This window comes from Pleurodeles waltl, chromosome 4_1 (genome assembly GCF_031143425.1).
Source record: "Pleurodeles waltl isolate 20211129_DDA chromosome 4_1, aPleWal1.hap1.20221129, whole genome shotgun sequence".
Classification (NCBI taxonomy): Eukaryota; Metazoa; Chordata; class Amphibia; order Caudata; family Salamandridae; genus Pleurodeles; species Pleurodeles waltl.
Genome location: NC_090442.1, coordinates 887018075 through 887036027, shown reverse-complemented (window position 1 = coordinate 887036027; position 17953 = coordinate 887018075). Strand labels below are relative to the sequence as shown.

At 44.1% G+C, this 17953-nt stretch overlaps 1 protein-coding gene across 1 annotated transcript in view; it reads left to right on the top strand.

The window, feature by feature from the left end:
• RELN (reelin) overlaps positions 1–17953 on the top strand; it is a 1304886-nt gene that overhangs the window by 1236322 nt on the left and 50611 nt on the right. The window contains exons 57-59 of the mRNA XM_069229640.1: positions 9127–9302; positions 14088–14161; positions 15133–15294. Of these exons, the coding sequence (XP_069085741.1) occupies positions 9127–9302; positions 14088–14161; positions 15133–15294 (412 nt within the window). The remainder of the gene's footprint in view (positions 1–9126; positions 9303–14087; positions 14162–15132; positions 15295–17953) is intronic.

The following is a 17953-nucleotide window of genomic DNA, read 5'->3' as shown; positions in this document are numbered from 1 at the left end:
TTGTTTTACTGTATGGTATAGGCTCAAGGCAACTGATACCTCTTATGACAACCGCACCCATTTCTCATTTGTGTTTCAGACTAAAAAATATATATATATGTATATTCCAGCTCACTTCTGCAAAGCCAGTCTCTTTCATCAGTCATGCTTTATGCAGAGCCATGGGTGCAGCAACCCACTGTAAATCCTGAAATGGTTTGTCACGTCAGCAGCAACAAAACAAGGCTCACACTACAGGATATATATATATATATATATATATATATATATATATATATATATATGTTCGATGGCATGTGTAGCTGCAGATACACATGCTGTGCACATCCCGCCATCTGGTGTTGGGCTCGGAGTGTTACAAGTTGTTTTTCTTCGCAGAAGTCTTTTCGAGTCACGAGACTGAGGGATTCCTCCCATTTCGGCTCCATTGCGCATGGGCGTCGACTCCATCTTAGATTGTTTTTTTTCCGCCATCAGGTTCGGACGTGTTCCTTTTCGCTCCGTGTTTCGGGTCGGAAAGTTAGTTAGAATCTCGGAAAAATCGACGGTATTGTTTGCGTTCGGTATCGGGTTAGTTACAACAGATCGACACCGACTTTTGAAGCGATCCGGTGGCCCTTCGTGGTTTTTTCGATCCCCCGTCGGGGCCTGGTCGGCCCGGCCACGTGTCTCCTCAAGGCTGATGGAACGGACCCCATTCCGCTTCTGCCCAAAATGCCATAACAAGTATCCATATACAGATCAGCATCTGGTCTGTAACTTGTGTTTGTCGCCGGAACACAAGGAAGATACTTGTGAAGCCTGTCGAGCGTTTCGGTCCAGGAAGACACTAAGAGACCGAAGAGCAAGGAGACTGCAAATGGCGTTGGCGCCGACAGGACAAGAGCGTTTCGAAGAGGAGGAAGAAACATTCTTCATCCAGGAATCGGACTTGGATGAGATCGATCCAGAAGAAACGCCGAAAACCGTGAGTAAGACGTCGAAACACAAAACTCACGAAAAAAACACTAAAGCCCAGGGGACGCCACCGCCAACAGGCCATGGCTTAACCCGAAAAATAGATGACCGATCATCGGCACCGAAAAAGGGCACGCTGGGGGCGAAGTCATCCGACTCCGGTCGAGATACCGCCACACAGCAATCTCGGGCTCGAGATAGTGGCTCCGAGCAGGTTCGGCACCGAGATAGCAGCACCGAAATGGATCGGCACCGAGAGACCACGACGCTGAAAGTAAAGAAGGTTTCGTCGGAACCGAAAAAAGCAGCCGAAAAGGTTTCGATACCGAAACATCCGGCCTCGAAACGGAAAACAAGTTCCTACACTGAGGAACAAGGACTGTCCACACAAATGAAGACACATAGATTTGGACAAGAACTGGAAACAATAGAGCCAGACTATACACAAAGAAGGCTCCATATCCAAAAAGAAACAGGGAAGATCAGTACTCTCCCTCCGATTAAAATGAAACGCAAACTTGCCTTTCAGGAAAAAGAGAGTCAGTCACAGGCAAAGCTGGCTAAACAAGTAACCCCGCCACCATCTCCACAATGGTCTCCGCAACCATCACCGGTAGCCACTCCACCAATGATGCAATCCCCAACTAATACAGGAATGAGTCAAGATGACCCTGACGCATGGGTCCTTTATGACGCACCAGTGTCAGATAATAGTCCTGAATGTTATCCAGCTAGACCGTCGCCACCAGAGGATAGTACAGCCTACGCACAGGTGGTGTCGAGAGCAGCGGCATTTCATAATGTCAGCATGCATGCGGAGCCCATTGAAGACGACTTTCTTTTTAACACACTGTCGTCCACACACAGCCAGTATCAAAGTATTCCTATGCTACCCGGAATGCTAAAACACTCCAAACAAGTGTTTGAAGAGCCTGTAAAAGGAAGGGCCATTACTCCAAGAGTGGAGAAAAAATATAAACCGCCACCAACAGACCCCGTGTACGTCACACAACAGCTAACACCGGACTCAGTTGTAGTAGGGGCGGCGCGCAAAAGAGCGAACTCACATACTTCAGGAGATGCACCACCTCCAGATAAAGAAAGTAGAAAATTCGACGCAGCAGGCAAAAGGGTGGCGGCACAGGCAGCAAACCAGTGGGGTATTGCCAATTCACAGGCTTTGTTGGCCAGATACGATAGGGCCGATTGGGACGAAATGCAACACTTTATAGAACATTTGCCCAAGGAGTTCCAAAAGAGAGCGCAGCAGGTAGTAGAAGAAGGACAGAGTATCTCCAACAATCAGATACGGTCAGCAATGGATGCTGCAGACACAGCTGCTAGAACTGTCAACACAGCAGTAACAATAAGGAGACATGCATGGCTGCGTACATCAGGATTTAAACCAGAAATACAGCAAGCTGTGCTGAATATGCCATTCAACGGACAGCAGTTGTTTGGGCCGGAGGTGGACACTGCGATCGAAAAACTTAAAAAAGACACTGACACGGCCAAAGCCATGGGCGCACTCTACTCCCCATAGGGCAGAGGCACATTTCGGAAAACACAGTTTAGAGGGGGGTTTCGAGGACAAAGCACAGAACCCACAACCTCACAAACAAGACCCACTTACCAGAGCCAGTATTAGCGGGGAAGTTTTCGGGGACAATACAGAGGGGGACAATTCCAAAAGAATAGAGGAAAGTTCCAAAGTCCCAAGACTCCTCAAAACAAGCAGTGACTTCCAAGTCACACATCCCCAACACATAACATCTGTGGGGGGGAGACTAACCAAATTTTACAAACATTGGGAGGAAATACCAACAGACACTTGGGTCCTAGCAATTATCCAGCATGGTTATTGCATAGAATTTCTCAAATTCCCTCCAAACGTCCCACCGAAAACACACAATATGTCAAAACAACATATAGATCTTCTAGGACTAGAGGTTCAGGCATTGCTACTAAAAGAAGCAATAGAATTAGTACCAAAACACCAGAAAGGAACAGGGGTTTACTCTCTGTACTTTCTCCTACCCAAAAAAGACAAGTGTCTGAGACCTATATTAGATCTCAGAACATTAAATACCTACATCAAATCAGACCACTTTCACATGGTGACATTACAAGACGTAATCCCACTACTCAAACAACAAGACTACATGACAACACTAGACCTGAAGGATGCATATTTCCATATACCGATACATCCTTCACACAGACGGTACTTAAGGTTTGTATTCCAAGGGATACATTACCAATTCAAGGTGTTGCCATTCGGAATAACAACTGCGCCAAGAGTTTTTACAAAGTGCCTGGCAGTCGTAGCTGCACATATCAGAAGGCAGCAAATACATGTGTTCCCGTACCTAGACGATTGGTTAATCAAAACCAACACGCTAGAAAAGTGTTCACAACACACAAAGTATGTCATAGAAACCCTCCACAAACTAGGTTTCTCAGTCAACTACACAAAGTCACACCTTATACCGTGTCAAACACAGCAATGCTTAGGGGCGACAATCAACACAGCAAAAGGGATTGCCACTCCAAGTCCACAAAGGGTTCAGGCATTTCACAATGTAATACCAGCCATGTATCCAAAACAAAAAATACAAGTCAAAATGGTGATGAAACTCCTAGGCATGATGTCCTCATGCATAGCCATTGTCCCAAACAGTGCCTAGCATCACAGTGGTCACAGGCACAGGGTCAACTTCTAGATCTGGTGTTGGTAGACCGCCAAACATACACCTCGCTTCAATGGTGGAACAGTATAAATTTAAACAAAGGGCGGCCTTTCCAAGACCCAGTGCCACAATATGTAATAACGACAGATGCCTCCATGATAGGGTGGGGAGCACACCTCAATCAATACAGCATCCAAGGACAATGGGACACTCACCAAAAACAGTTTCACATAAATCACTTAGAACTATTGGCAGTATTTCTAGCGCTGAAAGCATTTCAACCCATAATAAGCCACAAACACATTCTTGTCAAAACAGACAACATGACAACAATGTATTACCTAAACAAACAGGGAGGGACACACTCAACACAGTTGTGTCTCCTGGCACAAAGAATATGGCATTGGGCGATTCACAACCACATTCGCCTAATAGCACAATTTATTCCAGGAATTCAGAATCAGTTAGCAGACAATCTCTCTCGGGATCACCAGCAGATCCACGAATGGGAGATTCACCCCCAAATACTGAATACTTACTTCCAGAGTTGGGGAACACCACAAATAGATCTATTTGCAACAAAAGAAAACGCAAAATGCCAAAACTTCGCATCCAGGTACCCACAAGATCAGTCTCAAGGCAATGCGTTATGGATGAGTTGGTCAGGGATATTTGCTTACGCTTTTCCCCCTCTCCCACTCCTTCCATATCTAGTAAACAAGTTGAGTCAAAACAAACTCATACTAATAGCGCCAACATGGGCAAGACAACCTTGGTACACAACACTACTAGACCTTTCAGTAGTGCCTCATGTCAAACTACCAAACATACCAAATCTGTTAACGCAACACAAACAACAGATCAGACACCCAAATCCAGCATCGCTGAATCTAGCAATCTGGCTCCTGAAGTCCTAGAGTTCGGACACTTAGACCTTACACATGAATGTATGGAGGTCATAAAACAAGCTAGGAAACCTACCACTAGACATTGCTATGCAAATAAGTGGAAAAGATTTCTTTATTACTGCCATAATAATCAAATTCAACCCTTACACGTATCTGCCAAAGACATCGTAGGATACTTACTACATCTGCAAAATTCAAAGCTAGCTTTTTCTTCCATTAAGATACATCTTACAGCAATTTCAGCTTACCTGCAAATTACGCACTCAACTTCTCTATTTAGGATACCAGTCATAAAGGCATTTATGGAAGGTCTAAAGAGAATTATACCACCAAGAACACCACCAGTTCCTTCATGGAACCTCAACATTGTTTTAACACGACTCATGGGTCCACCTTTTGAGCCCATGCACTCTTGTGAAATGCAATACTTAACATGGAAAGTTGCATTTTTAATTGCCATCACATCTTTAAGAAGAGTAAGTGAGATTCAAGCATTTACCATACAAGAACCATTTATTCAAATACACAAGCATAAAGTAGTTCTACGGACAAATCCTAAATTTTTACCAAAAGTCATATCACCATTCCACTTAAATCAAACAGTAGAATTACCAGTGTTCTTCCCACAGCCAGACTCTGTAGCTGAAAGAGCACTACATACATTAGACATCAAAAGAGCGTTAATGTACTACATTGACAGAACAAAACTAATTCGAAAAACAAAACAATTATTTATTGCTTTCCAAAAACCTCATACAGAAAATCCAATTTCTAAACAAGGCATTGCTAGATGGATAGTTAAGTGCATTCAAACCTGTTATCTTAAAGCAAAAAGAGAACTGCCTATTACACCAAAGGCACACTCAACTAGAAAGAAAGGTGCTACCATGGCCTTTCTAGGAAATATTCCAATGACCGAAATATGTAAGGCAGCTACATGGTCTACGCCTCATACATTTACCAAACACTACTGTGGAGATGTGCTAACGGCACAACAAGCCACAGTAGGCCAAGCAGTACTACGAACATCCTTTCAAACAACTTCAACTCCTACAGGCTGAACCACCGCTTTTGGGGAGATAACTGCTTACTAGTCTATGCACAGCATGTGTATCTGCAGCTACATATGCCATCGAACGGAAAATGTCACTTACCCAGTGTACATCTGTTCGTGGCATTAGTTGCTGCAGATTCACATGCGCCCACCCGCCTCCCCGGGAGCCTGTAGCCATTTAGAAGTTGATCTTGAACATCTGTATATTTGTAAATATATTACTTTAAACTACATTATGTACATTACTCCATTGCATGGGCACTATTACTAGCATACACAACTCCTACCTCACCCTCTGCGGGGAAAACAATCTAAGATGGAGTCGACGCCCATGCGCAATGGAGCCGAAATGGGAGGAGTCCCTCGGTCTCGTGACTCGAAAAGACTTCTTCGAAGAAAAACAACTTGTAACACTCCGAGCCCAACACCAGATGGCGGGATGTGCACAGCATGTGAATCTGCAGCGACTAATGCCACGAACAGATGTACACTGGGTAAGTGACATTTTCCATATATATATACATATATATATATGTATCTTTGTTTTTAATATTAATCTTATGGGGACTAAGTTTGTGCAGAAATTTAGGTGTAATTTGCAATTTACAAACATTTCTAGGAGAATGCCTCAAAAGCTGTGCCAGGCACTGGTTTCTAGGTTTACCACTGGACATGTTAAGTTACATTTTTATGATCTGACGTTTCCCCTATACCTAGCACAGTTGACATGCTTCCACTCTTGGCCCATTATGTGGGGTGTGCTGCAGTGTAATTATATGCACACTCTTGGCAGATTATTGCACAGAAGGAGCTCAACCAGATGCCCTTTTGTGGCTAGCAGTCATTAATGCCCCCAAACATCGTGTCTTGGTGATAAATGGCTTTGTCAGTCGGGCGCTTCATGTTTGTTTTGTGTTCCATATCACATCTAAAAGATTAAAGCTGAGATGTCCCTATTGGGGGGGCCTCAAGTGATCCCAGGGGGGGCACCAAACGCTGGCCAAAAGAAATATTATACAGATAACATGCCTTTGTTTTAAGCAGAAGCATGTTATTGCAGGTTTAAAAGGTAACAGTACTTTACTGCAATGTTTAAATAGGTTTGGACATATTTAAACATTGCCATCTTTCTAAAATAATTGTGAAAAATTCTGAGGGGGGGCCCAAAGATTTTTATTTTTCAACTGGGGGGGGCATGGCATTAAAAAGTTTGAAGACCTTCAGGTGGCAGTTATGCACAATGTACCCAGCTGGCAGACCCTACACTTTAACACAACAAACACACGGTTTGAATGTAGTTTGGGGCTGCAGCATCACTCTTCAGTAATGTTTGTATCTAGGATTGGCAGTTTTTGTGTGTGTATCCATACAGGACTAGACTAATAGGGTGAGTTAGAATTTGATGGAGAGATTATTTGTTGCAGCAGCAGCGGAGTACCCTCTCCCCAAACTCACAGTCCACCTACCCAATTTAGAGGTGGGTGAACTGACAATTTGTTAATGATGAGGTCTACTTTGGCTCTATCATCAACATACTCCTGTGAGAGCCTGATGGAGTACTAGCCATAAGAAAAACCCATCCAACTGCCCACCATATTTAGAGTGGGTGATCTGTTGGATTTTTGTTTTAACTGTGCATTACCTCCTGGTACAAGGTGGTGGAGAGGGCCAGGAAGAGATTCTAAATAACTACTGTTAGGTTTGATGCAAAGTGGCCACAGTTGAACTCCACAAAACAGATTCATTTAGTTTCTTTGAGGAATTTCCTGTGCTCTTTCTCACTTTGGTAATCAGAAACTACTTTCCCAGGTACCTTTGGCCTCTTTTGACTTCTTCTTAAGCAGGAGCCTACAATGTCAATGCTGCAAATAGGGAACAAAGGGAGCAACTTAATCTGTATGAAGAAAAATCTTATAATTGCCAAAAGAACATGTTCCAGGACACAGCAAACACTTGTGCTACTTAAATACACCGCTACATTGATTAGGAAGTGCGCTTTTTAGTGCAAGCTTGTCAAAGAAATTCAGCCCACCACAAGAACTGGTTTAGGCATTCAAAACATAGGGCCTGATTTAGATCTTTGCGGAGGGGAATACTCTGTCACAGACAAGACAGATATCCTGTCAGCCATATTACAATCCCAATATATCCTATGGAGATGGTAATAAGGCAGATTGGATATCCGTCACATTTGTGACGGAGTAGTCCATCTGCCAAGATCAAAATCAAGCACATAGGGCCTGATTACAACCTTGGCGGAGGGGATTACTCTGGCCCCAATGTAACAGATATCCCGTCCACCATTATATCCTATGGAACTTGTAATACAGCGGATGGGATATCCGTCACGTTTGGGATGGAGTAATCCCCTCCCTCAATCAGGCCCGTAGTATTATTGCTGGGGGAATGTAAAGTTTATGTTATGAGTATCCTTTAGCTACAGGGCCTCATTACAAGTGTGGCGGTCCGAGGACCACTACACTCGCGTTAATGGTCAGACCGCCACAGTCCGGCCACCCAATTACGACACTGACGGGCAGACCCGCAAGGGGATCGCTGTCCCCACAGGGAACATTGTTACCGACAGGCTGACGGCGGTCTTGGTTGTAGTCAGCCAGGGCGGCGCTTAACTCAGCGCTGCCTGGCTTATTACAACCTTATTCTCCACAAGCCTTTTCATGGTGGTTTCCCCACAATAAAAAGGCTGGCAGAGAACAAGTGCACTGGGCAGTCTAGATGGAGCCGAGTGCTATCTCACACCTCTGTTTCTACCGGTCTGACCGGTGGGAACGCTCTATTTCAATATTTCCAATGGTCAGACCGGCAGAAACATTGTAATAGGGGGGCCGCCACACCCATAATGAGGCCAAGAGTCTGGACCAAATGGCCATTGTTGGAAACCCTGTTGTGTTCAACTTGAGGCCTGAATTCATACCATGATTTCCAAACAAGTTACATTAACATACATAGATCACATGGTAAGTTCTGAGACCTGATGTAAAAATAAAACTGAAATAGTGATGTGACCAGTTTTACATTCCAAGTTGAGACCAATCATCTGGGGTTTTTCACCACGTCACTTGCACCAGGTATTTTTTTAAAGAATTTGCTTGGGGAAAATATTTCAAAAAGAGTGAACCAACCGATGGTTATCCCTCATTCCGACCTTGAAAACTCAGAATCCTACACAAACTACCTTGCTATAAAAAGGTAACAGTCCAACAAAATTATTTACCAGAACAGTTTGTGGGCCTGCAACAGAGAAGGGACACAGAATGAGGAGCTACCTTTTCTCCAGTTACCTTGTCCAAGTTCTGAACCCACCACCATTGCCCCTATTTGATGTCAGAAAATATAACTGATTGTACGTTTAGCTGAGACCTGTTACTCCTTTGGCAAAGATGTTGTATTATTCCTTAATAATTTGTAATTTCTGTAGTTGCATTTATGCCACTCAGTATATGCCAATAATTGAGAATGTTTCAAACTTTTAAACACAATTGCTATTGTGTCACAGAAGGAACCTCCCATGAAGAAAACTGGACTTTTTACCCAAATGCAGTACGAACTGCAGGTTTCTGCGGCAATCCCTCTTTCCACCTCTACTGGCCGAACAAGAGAAAGGACAAGACACACAACATCCTGTCATCACGGGAGCTGATTATCCAGCCAGGATACATGATGCAGTTTAAGGTAAGGGAATTCACCTCGACCATTCACTGTGTTTAATTTGTAAAAATACACATGCTAGGGCCCCCCATTTTTCTCAGGAGGCCGCCAGTGCCATGTACCACCCCACTGGTAAGGGGTCAAGCATGTGAAAAAAAGAGCCCATGTATATGTATTACCTAGTGCCGGTCACACTAGGTAGTTATAGTTAGGACCATGTTTCCATAGAAAAAGCATTTTTTGACTTGCCTATATCTTTGGAACCATTTGACAAATCTTCACTAAATTTCCTCCAAAAAGTGTGCCGCTGATTGTTGTTACGCATGGGCAGTTTCGGGGTGATCCGTCAAGGGGGGGCCGAGAAAAAGGGGGAAGGGTAAAAAAATGTACATTTCCCATGCTAATTCCCATAGGAGTTTTGAACACGACTACAGCCCAAACCGCAGGACGGAATTACACCAAATTTGTCTGAAATGTAACTTTCAAAACACAGATTATGCTTTTAACTATTTGGTGTAAATCTGTTCAGTAGTTTTTGAGATATTAAAGGGAAAACAATTATATATCTTGGGCTGCGGATCCTCCCCAACGAGTTCGCAAACATTAAGAGCTCGTGCATGGAGCTGCTGAGCTCTTATTGGCTGGAAACATTTCAAACCAGGAAGTTTTGGCAGCCATCTTGGGCTTCAGCCGAGTCCCAAAAAAAAGTGAAATAAAAGAAAAGGGGCCAGGGTAGGGACACCCTGAGCCCTTAGCTCTGGTGCTGGGGTCCCAGAGGGACCCTGCCAGGGCTAAAAAAAACACTTTGAAAAAAAATGTTTGCCACAATGTTGCGAATTTGCAGGAAAACAAAAAAAAGCACGGGCTCCTGCGCTGGTTTTGAAGAAGCCCCGGAGCGGGCCAAGTCCCAGGGGCATTTTTAAATAATAAAGGGGGGTCCCCGAGGACCGCCACCTTCCTGGGACTTAATGAAATTGAATGCAGCCCCTCCCCCGAAACCCCAGGGACCGCCAACCCCTTGGGACTTTAAAGAAAATGAAATCAAGGGTGCCACGCACCCCCCCATAGTCCCAGGGACCACCACCTCCCTGGGGCTAGAGTACATTGAAGGGGGTCCACGCGGTCCCCCCCTCGAGGAGCTAACGATCGCCATCCCCCAGGGCCAGCTCCTGCTGTGTTCCGGGGTGCCCACCCCTGGGACATAGCTGTTTGCTTTGACAGCTGCCGCCAATTCGGAGTAAACACCCCGCTTGCAGTAAGTGAGGGCTGTCAAACAGCTCTCACTTGCTGAAAGCTGAGGTCTTCTCAGTTTTCCCTGTTTCGGTTAGGTTGCCTGCGGGCAACAGAGGAAACAATTGCTTTTGCAGACAGTAATCTCCATCTTTAGAAGATCCCTGTGTGCAAAAAGCAGTGCCGGCTCCTACAGGGGGCGGGGAGCTGGCTGAGGCTGTTGGGGCTCCCCCCGTGGTCCCCAGCGCACACTAGATACCCTGCAGGGCATCCCAGATTGATGGCCGGGCCCTGGGGGATGGGGTCCGAAGCACTGAAATCGTCCTTGGGGTGGCGCATGGTCAGCCTCCTCCATAAAAATTAATATTAATAAAAGGCCTGGTTCCCAGGGGATGAGGTCCCCGGGGCCTAAATCGGCCGGGGTGGGGTGCTGTGCGGCCCTCCTCCCCTTAAAATAAAATTATATGGTTAAGCCTGGCCCTGGAGGATGAGATCGCTGGGGCGGAAAACAGCCGGGTGAGGGTGGCCACACAGCCCCCTTCCCTCAAAATTAAAATAAATAATAGAAGGCCGGGCTCTGGGGAAGTTGTCCCCGGGCCAAAATCGGTCAGGAGACGGGAGCCCCATGGCCACCCTCTACCAAAATAAAAAAATTAAAATAAAAGGCAGGGCCCCAGGCATTGGGCCCCGGGGCGGAATTATTATAAGGCTAGGCCGTTCTGGCCTAGATGCTCATTTCAGATCATTTAAATCTCAACAGGAAGCACACACAAATATAAGCATAGCAGGTGCCCCAGTTAAAGCTCCACATCTGGGAAAGGGCAAACGCTGTGTGCAGCATTAGGTTGGGTGGTTGGCTGTAGGGACTGTGCTCAGACATTGCACGGCGGTGGATTAACATATAGTAATGAAAATTACTTTACGTTAAAAAAAAAACATAGAAATTCCCTGGAGAAGGGAGAGCAACGGAGGGGAGGAGCAACATATCAACATCAACTACAAGAATTACATGCCCACTCAAAAAGGAAGGAGACTGCAGGATAGTACACAATTGCAAACAAAATACAAATTAAATTGAAGCCATATCTGCTACTCGTGCTCCTAGTTGCTCCTGCGTTAGTCCCTTCTCCTTGGTCTTCCTATCATTGATACTTAAAAGCCAGATGTAAGCACTTAAGCACTACCCTTCTGGCACTGGCATCAAACATTTAGTGAGTCATGTAGAGTCTACAGTGCAATCTGTCTGCCTGCTGTTCCACAAGTTTAGCTGCTCTCCCATTCAGGCACACTTATTTCCTGATGGCAACCAAGTCAAACAGTTCTTCTATTATTTCCATCGTGGTTCATGGAAATAGAAAGCACTTTGCCACAGCACTGACTGGTGAATGCAGCAGTACATTGACGGTCAGTCTTATTCTTCTGTGGACCATAATAGTCATTGAGGAAGGACTCCCTCACTCCTTCTCCTTCCCTGGACTGAAAGCAATGGATAATGCAGCATGTAATTGCCCACACTCCATCCACTGTTACAATTGGTATCCAAGGTGCTTTCTTTGATCTTGGGTTCCATTGTTTTAATCCTCCCCAAATGCCAACCATGCTCAGGGCTGGTTCAGGTGTGGAAATGGGAGCGTACTTCTCTTCCTTCAGCCCAGAGCCCTGCAGAAAATGCCAGTGCTCAGCCCCACCTACCAAAGGACTCCTGAAGTTGAGCAACAAACACCCCAAGCACTATTCAAGGGCAAGACTGCTTTTTGTGCAAAGACCAAGTCATAAGTGCAAAGATCTATATTTGGCTTTCAGACAAATTGTATAGCTTCTATTGGGTTGCAACAGCATATTAGATCTCTTATAAGGATAAAGGAGAAGGGAAGCAAGTAGATCCTTGAGTATTTTCAGAGCGAATAGATATGTAAAGCATTCCATAAGTCATTAGAGGTCTTCACCAGAACGGAGCAGGTGTTCTTGTGTTGGTGTGTACTTCTTCTGATCTAGCTGTCAGTGGAGAAGAGGCAGAAGGGAGTTTAAATGTGTGGAGCTTTGGGTCTATGGGAGCTTCCTCGTACTAAATCTGTGATCAATTATATTTCTTTGATTACAAATGATTTAAACCAAAAGGCCTGAATGCAAATATATCAGTGGTGACTTCCCCTAATGTGTGTATTGGCTTTGCCCTCCTAGTTTCTGACCTGTTTTATAATATCAACAGTAAAAAAATCAACATTATTCACTGCTGGTGTCATAAAAAATGCCAGTCCTCAGGTCAAGCAGCAACCTTTGAGTTAGTGATACATGTATGGTGACTGAAGCATGGCCATTAAGACACCTGCACAAGCCATCATAGGGATTGTCAGGGGTGGGGAAATCCTATGCCTGACCTCAGAAACCTGGCATGCCACATGTCCTCCCCATCTGCGACATGCTGAAGTGTCACTGCTAAAGGTAGCTCTGGGAGCTGTAAGCCTAAGCTCCACAGTGCCCAGGGCTACCCGCCAATAAGACTGTCATCCTACCCTTTCCAAACTTGTCACTGCATTTGTACTCCTATTACCAGACCTCTCTAGATCAATTGGCCACTCATAATGGGGTTCCTAGTTATTTTTTCCTTCTACTAGTTGAACATTCATCCCTCGCTGTCTGGAATTTTTACTGAACTTTGCCTGATAAGTGTCAGCTTGAATAGGAATTTCAGTTAATTGTATGAGAAGCAGTAAGAAAGTAAAACAACGTATTTTTTTTAACACAGGGCCAGGTATATCAACACTTTGTGCTATTCCAAAAACACCAGAAGTGAACTGGTGCAAAGTGTTAATTTGAGATTTACTTTCCAGTGCAAAACTTGCGTTTTATGGCACAGCAAGCATGAGCTACATTTCTGGGCATAGCAGTTAAATGTAGGGAATCTACTGCAAAAACAACAATGTTAATTTCAGCCAGTGGTAATAACCCTGATCTGCAATCCAGCCCATTGTTTTTTCACCCACATTCCACCTCAAACAGGAACCAGCCAGATGCAAATCAGCCTTGGTCCTGCTCCAACAAGGCCTCATCAGTTCTCTTCATCAGTTGGGTGCAGTTCAAGTCCAATGGCACAGTGAGCACAGGGCCCACGTCTCCTATTGTACTTAGATGACTAGGCCTTAGTAGCCAAAACTGGTCTGGGATTGCTTGTGTTTCCTTCTAGACAGGACCCTTGTTTGGCAGATCAGAATAGACTTTTCCAAAGAAGGGCAGGGTCATTAGTGATTTGCATAAGCAGGCTTCTGTCTGGAGTGGTACAGTGGGTGAAAAATGATGGGTTGGTGTAGTACCCCGAGAGTCTGGCAGTGGTTGATATAATAATTGCAATTGTCTGCAAAGCTTTCTCTGCTATAAACAAAACTTCTCCAAAAGAATCTATCACAAAATATTTTTTCAAGAGAATAATCCCCCACATGTGTTTTTTGCAGTATTTTTCCAAGTTTTATTAGAGGTTTTGTCAGGCTGTCTTTATTTTTAAGCTTCTCAAATTATGTGTAGTTCTCAAAGTGTTAAAAAAGACCAAATATTTCTTTAATTGTCTGTGTCATTGATTTTCAGATTGTGGTTGGATGTGAGGCCAATTCGTGCGGTGATCTTCATTCGGTAATGCTTGAGTACACAAAGGAGTCCAGGTAGCTTTACTCTCAGTGAGCACAAGAATCATGGGAAAATGTAAATGTTATGAAATATAATGGTTGGGAATAAACCATGGAGATGTGTGTGGTGGTAGAGATTATACCATGGGAAAGTTTGTGCATAGAAAATATACCATGGGAACGTTTGTGTAGAGAACATGCTGCAAAACTGTATTTGATGGGATAGAATATACCATGAAAATGTGTGTATTTGTAACCAATTAAATATTTTCCTAACCCAAGTGTTATAATTACATGTACTGGTGCAGGAACAAGCAGCAAAGTGAAAGCGCGGTCATCTCCTCTAGTACATCACTCTCGCTGCTGTCCACAATGTACAGATAGTTCACATGGCAAGGAGCCGAAGTGTCTGTGTTGCTTACGAGTTGTAAGCCATAATTTAATATATAGTCTTTCGTGCCATGTCCCTCTCGGAGGGCTCCTTCGAAAATTACATTCCTTTTCACTGGTCTGGAGCTAGACTTGGTTGACACGACTTGGAAGAAGGATGTTTTGTCCAACATTTGTGTACTTCACAGAAACAAATTAAAGATAAACTTCATTGTGATTAGTTCCATAAGTAGCATCATATTTAATTTTTTAGTAGCTGCATGTCAAATGGCAGTTTTATTCTAAAACGCCTTTCAGTTTGTCCCTGCTTCCATTTGGGCGTGAGACTACCACAGTTCTGAGATTGTTTTGTACAGTGTAGCTGGCCTCTCCATTAAAACCCTGCTATCATGTCGAAAGCTAAAACTGTGCTGTTTGGTAAATTCAGGGTCGCTCTCTGGCTTGGAGGCACATTTCCTTTTGGATACATAGGATTTTGTTTGTTTCTTCACTTTATGATTGTACTGGTAATGTTTTTATAAATACGAAAAACAGCAACCAGTGCTTGTTGGTTAGTATTAACTCTTACGTTGCCATTAATTTTGTTTGTTGAAGCAAGTCACATATGCTTTTTGCAGGACCGACTCGTGGCATCTTGTCCAGACGCAGTGTCTTCCATCCTCTTCAAACAGTATTGGCTGCTCCCCATTCCAGTTCCACGAGGCCACCATCTACAACTCGGTCAACAGCTCGGCCTGGAAGCGCGTAACCATCCAGCTTCCTGACCACGTCTCCTCTAGGTAGCCACTACTTGTCGTATGTTGGGGGTAATGTCACTTGAGTGGTTCAGGCAGCCAGTGAAACTGAAGGTGAAAGTGTGAACTGACCAACTAAAGATTCATTTATTCAGAAAACACACATTTGCACCAGGTATAGTGAGGGGGGTGTAAGGATAATCCATACAGGGTTGGAAGTATTTCTAGTCTCCAGCAATGGGCGCAGAATGGCCAACCATGGTTAGTCACGTGATGCTAATTCGAACACCACCACCATGAAAAACACGTCTGTCCTGTGACTAAACAAAGGAATGCAGCCAATCTCTCTAGAGATGGGCTGGCGGTGTCTTCTAAGACGCCAATTACAGCATCTCTGTACCCTGGGTGCATGCTTTTCAGTGAGGAGCAACATCATATACTCAGTGTTGCTATTATCAAAGCATCAATACAGCCGAGAGACATACTTGTAAACTAATGTGCCTAATGAAATAGAAAGGAGGTAGTGCCAGTCTGTAAGAGTGGCAACTGATATGCAAACTCCTGCGGGGCATTTTTATATATTTCTGTTCTTGTCATGTATATCCTAAAATATCAGGTGCCCGATCAAGAAGTTGCTGTTAAATACAACAGAAATTAACATTATCAACAGCAGTTTCCACCACATTTAAAAACTGACTGGTAAAACAGAAGAATAACCAGAAGTATCATTGTTACTGCCAGTGGCATAGCAAGAGTGCCTTTGGCCCTAAAGCAAGAAAGGAAAATGAATGCCATTTCACCAGCTGGGCTGTTTGGGCAGGAAAAGGATGACAGAGGCATTTGGTAACATTTCTGCAATTATTGGAATGCCCTCAAAAATGGGATATCATTAACGTGTACCTAGGTGTGGAACAGAGAAATAGAAGCAGAACACTGTTTAAAACAATCGAGCATTGCATCAACTTCCTATCAGACCCACCTGTTCTTCACTCCATAGAAAAATGCAATGGCATCAACCTTTTCTTCAGTGAAAAATACATAAAATCCGAAAGTACATCTACAACACCAAGCCTGCTTTGTCTCTTACACCCATCCTTTCCCATGAACTCGGCCATGGTCAGCCTTCAAGCCCTGTCTCTCCCAGATCTCGATGACCTACTCAACTCCTTCAAAACCACTTCTTATAAAGATGATGTCTTACCCTCATCTTTCATCATATCTCTCACTGGGGACTCTCTCTTACTCCAAATCACCATTGTCAGTGTATCCCTTGCTTAAGACATCTTTCCAGAAGCTCATAAGATAGGACATAACCTCCCACTCCTAAAGCAGCCTACACTGGACCATAATGACCTTGCCAACTACCGGCCCATCTCTCACCTACTGTTCATCAGCAGGATCATTGAAAAAGCATTCTGTGTTCATCTTCAAGGTCACATTAATGATACCCATCTCTTGCACAACTAACAGTCTGGCTGCAGATCTTGCTGCAGCATGTAGACTGGCTACCTTACTCATTGTACATGCTGCCCTCCTGACCACAGATAATGACCCTTCCTCCTGATATTGCTGGACTTCTTAGCCTTCCTTCAACACAGTCAACCGTCTCACCCTCGTATGCTCCATGGGATTCACTAGCAACATCCTTCACTGGTTCTCTTACCTTTCCAACAGACACCAGCTTGTTTACATTGGCTCCTCCAGGTCACAAAAGATATGTGTAGTCCCCCAAGGTTCTATACTGTTTCTCAGCACCTTCAAACAACTTGGAACTCTATTCCGATAATAGCGTCAATATTCATCAATATGCCGATGATACACAACTCACCTTGAATGCTTCCTCTTATTCAGACATTCAAGACTTCACAAACTGCTTTCTGTTCATCCAGCACTGGAAGATCACCATCTACATGAGTCTCAACCCACCCAAGACAGAATTCCTGTTAATTGGAAAGAATAAAAAACAAGAAACAGTACAAACCTGGCTCAATGATGTGTACCTTGATGAGTTTGAACCCCAAATTTCACCAAATGCCAAGTTACTTTGATTTACTATGGGCACCAACCTCACCCTGAAAAAACATATTGGCAGAAAAAATGACAGTCTGTTACCAGCTCTGTCTTCTAAAGAACGACAAACTGTTTGTTCCAGAAAAAAACTTCAAAACTGCTGTTCAAACCCTTGTACTCTTTCATCTGGATGGTGGTAATGCCCTGTGCCATGGCCTGGCAGACTCCACATTGGCACTTCTTAGCGGAATCTTAAATGCGACAGCACATCTCACCCAGGGCCTAGAGAAATATGATCTAATATGATGGTGTCCCTTGAACCCTGCAACCTCCTCCAAAGGGAATCCCTCCTCTGGCAAACTGATAAATGCAATCTTATATGTGGCATGCAATCAATGCCATTTCAAATGTGGCAATCAGTCAGTATGTCTCTTCATGGCTTATTTGCCCATGCACATGTGTCTGCAGTGTGGCAAGGGTGCAAAGTCGAAGGGTTCCCTCATAATCTTTGAAACACACCTGCATGCAAATAAGGGAATGTGTGTTTGTGATAACACGTGCCTCTGAGCAACCCATATTCTAGAAGGGGCCATACCCACTGTGCCCCAGTGGTCTAAACAGCATGTGTAAATGTATGTTGCATCCCTGGGTTACTATGTATAATTTTACCTCAGGTCTCCTGCAAACATTAATT